The sequence below is a fragment of the Cyrtonyx montezumae genome, unplaced genomic scaffold (assembly GCF_038088225.1).
Source record: "Cyrtonyx montezumae isolate F1298 unplaced genomic scaffold, pur_monq_1.0 scaffold_2, whole genome shotgun sequence".
Classification (NCBI taxonomy): Eukaryota; Metazoa; Chordata; class Aves; order Galliformes; family Odontophoridae; genus Cyrtonyx; species Cyrtonyx montezumae.
In genome coordinates, this window is record NW_027071936.1 from 59619196 (window position 1) to 59625195 (window position 6000).

Sequence of the window (6000 nt, forward strand, 5' to 3'; positions counted from 1 at the left end):
TGTTCAAAGCATTGCCTGTCCATCTGTGCCTGAGCCTGAGGTATTGCCCAGACACCCTCCCCCATGAGTTCCTCTATGCCAATGTGATTAAGGTTATTCAGATTATTCATAGTCTGGATGGTAGCCAGTTCCCGATACTCTGTCATAAACACGGTGTATTGCATGGGAGACAGAATTGTTCGTAACAAAATTTTCCAGTCGTGAGGGGTCATAACGTAACTGTCACCAATTGCAGTCAAAAGATGATATGTAAAGGGAGACTGAATTCCATAATCTCTCACTGACTTCCTTAGTTCCTTCACTGCCTCGTAAGGCAGGGAGTCCCACTGGGGGGGCTGATTTGCATGATACAACACAGGAAAGGCTTGCAACGTATCAGCATCACCCCGTAATATTGCTTCTTTTCTGCACTGCTCTAAAGCACCATAGTATGCTGTAGAAAAATGTTTGTTTCCCACTCCCTTCAAATTATCATCAGGGGGGAAAATGTTCGATTTGTCGTCTGTATCTACTGAACCAGGATCTGAAAGATCCTCTGGTTCTGGTTCGTCCTCATTTTTTACCAAGTTACAGGCAGGCTGCGGAGCAGCAGCAGTAAACGACGTAACCGGAGCTGAAGGCGGCAGAGTAGCGGCGACCATCGGGGGCGGAGCGGAGGGCTGGAGCGGCGCGACGAGCGACGAGGGCGGAACATAGGGCGGGAGCGCGGCGAGCGTCGGAGGCGGAGCGGAGGGCGGAGCGGAGATGAACGACGGACGCGTGGGGGAGGGCGGGAGCGCGGGGGGAGATTGCGATTTCTCTTCTACCCGGTCGCGGGGGGGGGTCGGAGCCGCGGATCGGGTCCGGGCAGGGGCTGCTTCCCGAATCGGAAGGCAGAGGCGGGGGTGGGAAGGAGGGCGACAGAGAATAGCCGGAAGAACTTCTTCCTTGTCGAATCTGTTTAAGCCCTTCCATTATTTGGTGCCAAGCAGGTAGAAGTTTGGCAGCCGTTCTGTCTTTAGTAACAGAAGCCTCCCAGAGTTTTGTGCCAATTTTGTCCCAGAGTTCTCCATCAAGAGAGAACCCAGTTTTTGGAAATTCGGGGACATTTTTGCTTATCCAGTTAAGAAAAGTAGCTAGTTCCGAATTAGATACAGGCTGACCCTGGAAGTTTAAAACTAACCGTAGTACTTTGAGATTTACTTGTTGCTTCTTCGTTAGTGAACTCCCCATAGTTCCCGACTGCTCACCTTCTGTCCTGCAGAATGGTGCGGGCGCGCGCGAAACAATCTCTCTGAAGTTCAGTCGGGCGACACTCCCGGACCGGGCTCGCTCAGCCACGGCTTGATTTGCACAACGCGTGGGCGCCATTTGCCGTGTCTCGGGCACGGACTCAGATGCGAACGATCCAAATCATTTATTACAGATTTTAACATCCCTTATATACTTTCACAAGTTCTCTCTTGTAACGTTCCCACCCGCCTTTACATATCAACAATGTAACTTCCCAAAACAGTCCTTAACAGTGCATACAGGCGATGATCCAATCAGGGCTGAGAATCTTCCCAAGCCATGCACTCTTCCTCCAACTAGGGCCTGCCATCACACAGCTGACTTGAACTTGTTTTCCTCTTCTTCTGGAAGTGTCCTTGGTTCTCAGCCCTCCTTTCTCATGCTGTTTATCCTGTTCCACAGCTGCAGCTATGAATATACTTTTTGTATTCCCACACACACTAAACCAAACTCCTCAATGTCACGTCTATGCTTTTCTTCAACACTTCCATGGATAGTGACTCTACCACTTCTCTGGGTGGCTTGTTCTTATACCTCACCTGGAGCTCACAGTTTGAGGGAAGTGGGTCTCTCTCTTTGCCCTACACTCATGAGATGCCCACCTTCAGTACTGGGTTTAGCTCTGAGGCCTACAACATAAGAAGGTCATCAACCTGGTGGAAAAAGTCCAGAGGAAGCCAAGAGGACAGAGCACCTCTCTTATAAAGAGGGACAGAGAGCTGGACTTGTTCAGCTTGGAGAACAGAACATTCCAAAACACCTCCTTGCTGCCCTTCAGTACCTAAAGGGAGCCTACAGAGAAGATAAGGAGGGATGCTTCATCAGGGAGCATAATGATTGAACAAGAGTTTTAAGCTAAAAGAAGGTAGATTTAGATTAGATATCAGGAAGAAATTCTCAGTACGATACTTGTAGAGGTTGCTAGAGAGTCTGTGGATGCCCCATCCCTGGGAGCGTTAAAGGCAAAATTGGATTGGGTCCTATGCAACCTGGTCTAGCAGAAGTTGTCCCTTCCATAGTAGTGGGGTTAAAACTTGTTGACTTGAGAAATTTTCCAATCCAAACCATTCAATGCTGGACTGCAGAATTTACATGAGCGCTCTGACTCCATACTTTGAGCCAAAATCCGCCACATGGCATTCATAAGTCCCAAGAATTCTGAGCTATGTAATCAACTCCCCTCAAATTGTCAAGATGGCATCAGATACAGAATCCCATTATGACAGAGGTAGCACTTTTGAATTCAGAATTAGCTTCCAAAAGTCAAATTCCCTCATATTTTCTATGTTTTAAGTGTCAGCATAGAGAACGCAGGCTGAAGTTCCCCGTGACAGATTTTTGCAGTTTGTTGATAAATATTTTTAGAGCCCAACAGCTTGTCCCCAAGTTGTGGTGTATGGTGCTACGTCCTGTTAGGATATTGGTTTGTAAAGATTAATGAGACATTTGCTTCCAAGCTGGCAGTAATTCAAACAAACAATATTTTTTGACATAGAATACCATTTTACTTTCCATTTAGTCCTAAGCAGGTAATAAGTTGAGATTTTAATATTCTAGTCAGGCAGATCTCCTCACCAGGCTTTATCCTTTCCCAGAAGTTCGAATTTATGTTCATAAGGACATTCCGATTCCTTTTATTGTACAGGTCACTAGCATTGGTGTGTAGAAAATTAGCACATTTCTCTCCTCTGGTCCCTAGGTGCCTAGATTAATTTTGTTCTTGACATCTTGATTTTATGCTACCTTAGTTCTTGTTTATTCTTCTATTAATTGAATACCTTCCTAATTATCTTTCCTGTCTGCCCCCATTGAGCAATGTGCTCAGGTGGAGTCACAGCGGGCAGCGCAGGGGCAGGGGGCGGCCGCTGCTCAGCCCCCTCAGCCCCTCCCCGTACGAGATCCTCCCCCTGGCAAAAGTCACACAAGGAAGGATACAGCGACAGGCCCGCATTCCCGAGAAGCGGGCCGCATGAGACTTCCGCATGCCGTCGTCCCGGCGTATGTGATAAGGAGCAAACTTCTTTGTTCTTATCTGGTGGTTCCCAGGGAGGGGCACAGGGCTCCGGCGCCATCTTGGAGTCTGCAGGAACAGAACAACCTCCCCTGCCCGACCCCCCTGTACATCCCACTGTACACCCCCCTGTACTCTCATCTGAGTCTCCGAATCCTAACAAAACGCGCGCAGCCAGAGCGATCTGTCTCTCATCTCGAGCCGCTTTAAGGGCTCTTCCCCCAAAATCAACCCCCATGTTTTAAGATCAGCTGCCTTCTGCGTAGTCATGGTATGCCGAGACAAAGTTGTTGTTAAAAGATCCCATTTGTCGGGTTCATAGATCTCCATTAAGGAGGTCAGTAACCCTTCTTTCTGAAGCAGCGTTAAAACAGCTGCAATCTCCTTCTTTGAAGGCGCATATTTATCACGGAACTTTTTACAAAGTTGAAGCAATACCTTAATCACGGATTCTTTCCATCGCGGCACCTGGGACATTCCGCTCCCCCGCCGCCTTCCCCGGTCCCTCGCACCCACGAGAACTGGAGGCTCACTGTCGGATCCTAAGCCCCAGAGGGTGGCCAGCCCCCACCAGGCTCCTCCACTGCTTCACCACGGAGGGCTCCTGCGTCCGTGTCGCAGCCTGTCAGCAAGCAGCCAGCACCGACACGCGTGCCTGAACCTCACACGGGGCACCATTTGTCGGCGCTCCGACAAGTCTGGGAACTATACGGTGCTGGTGCTGCCTGACGTAAAGAAACTGCACCAACATGGTGTGGCAAAAGTTCCGCTATTATTGTCCCGTACATCTGCTTCTATCTTCTTCCATGGCTACGCCTCTTAGGTCTGTCCCTAACTTTTCTACCAACCCCGTATCGACACATGTTCTTCTTCTACCTCCTACTATTGGCTATGCTTAGTCAAGCCTAACCACGAGTTACTGTGTAAGCTTGGTCATTAGTTACTGTGGTTACTGTGCTCATGCCCTAATGCTTTTTCAGCTACTACAGGGAGTTTGGTGGCCTCTGTCTGGTTTTCATGGGTGATCATCATGATTTCAGGCTTTTGTGTCTGGCTGTGTGCCCCGGAAATTTAGGCAAAGCTGGGAAAGCCAGTTGTACTTGGTTGTGCTAGACCTGGGCTTTGGGAGTTTCAGGAGTGTTGGGTGATGTGCGGGAGAGAATGGGCATTTGTATTGCTGTGGTAGGAGTGATCACTGCAGCGGTTGTGGGACTGTTTGCTGACGTCTTCCTCCCTCCCTCTCTCTCTCCCTCCCCCCTTCCTTCTCTCTCTCTCTGTAGTCATGCTTAGGCTCCTGTACAGGAGCCATTTGGACAGGAAAGGTAAAGCAGCAAGAAGGCCCCAGACGGCGGCAGTCAGGGTTCCTGAGCAAACCTGCTGCAGGGTCTTCCTCACTGTGACATGGCTGGGTGTCACTGTTGAACAAGTCAGGCCACTGAGGGAGTGCCTCCTCCCCCTGGGGTGACAGGCAATTGCTGTCCCTTGGCCTCACTCTCCCTACATTGCTGCCTAACACCTGCAAGTCACATTACAGAACAATATAGTGCCGCAGAGGTTTTTATTGAACTGCTAGACACAACAGCAAATAATTTGGGAAATGAGACACCCCCCCATGCCAATATGGGACAGAAGTTTCTGCATTCACTCGACAGTGAAAGCAGAAGTGGCATGGGGAAGATGCATTCTGTTGCCTGTGGCTTCTCTTCATTGTCTTGGTCTTCTTTTAGAGGGTGAGGCCTCAGGCTGGCTTTCGGGGACAGACTTGCCACGGTGCTTGGGCCCACTTCCCAGTAGGCGCTTGAATACACCGCTCTTCTTCACAGACATCTTCAAGTGAGATGGAGAGATGAGCAGCTTGTTGTGCTTCTTGGAAATCTTAGCAGCCATGTCCATGGTCTTGCATGTCACCCACTGCAGCACAGCAGCCAGGTAGACAGGGGCACTGGCTCCAAAGCGTCTCGCAAACATGCCTCTGCGAAGCTGCCTGTCTATGCGGCTCACAGGGAAGAGCAGCCCAGCCCGGGAGGAGCGGGACAAGCGACTCCTTTTGGCCTTCACTTCCTGGGCCATGGAGGGCTCCTCAGAGCACATTGCTTCAAGCTCCCTCTCCTGCTCAAGCATACTGCAGACCTCATCTGTTCTAAGCATGCTGCTTGCTTCCATAGGAATCTCCATGCTTCACAGGCTGATCTTTCTGTGCCCCTTCCTGCCTTTTCTGCCTGCTCTTGATGTATTTGCTGGCCCTTGCTGGTGTTTTCTGTCTGCTCTGCCCCTACCAGCTCGATCCAGAGGTGTCTGTGGTTGGGCAGCCCCACATGCTCAGGCAAGGACCTCTCCGCCCCAGCTGAGCTTCTCTGAAGAATGGCTACAGCTCAGGCCTTCTCCGCAGACTGAGATGTTTTGGTCACCAGCCCAGTGGGAACCAGCTTAATCCTTGTATGACGGGACCAATAGGAAAGGACTTCCTCTGTGACCTCACCTCCCTGCTTGTGACATCAGTCCAGCACTTGCAATGAGCTCAGGGCTGGCCTCTGCATCCAACGCCTCCCATTTTCTCATTGCAGAGGCTTTTCCAGCATATGACTCCACAGAGTTGAAGCTATGAAGCACAGGTCTCTCACCTCCAGCACCTACTCACACTGATTACTGTATACAGCTGCATTAGTGTAACCCAGCCACACCAAGAAGGAAAGTCGTATCAGCCTGATAATTTCTAT

The 6000-nt window shown here is 50.1% G+C and overlaps 1 protein-coding gene across 1 annotated transcript; it reads right to left on the bottom strand.

Moving 5' to 3' along the window:
* Positions 1-4987: 4987 nt before the first annotated feature.
* LOC136048508 (histone H2A-beta, sperm-like) lies at positions 4988-5458 on the bottom strand. Its single transcript, XM_065736155.1, has one exon. It carries the CDS (start codon positions 5456-5458, stop codon positions 4988-4990), a length of 471 nt encoding a protein of 156 aa, XP_065592227.1.
* Positions 5459-6000: the final 542 nt, after the last annotated feature.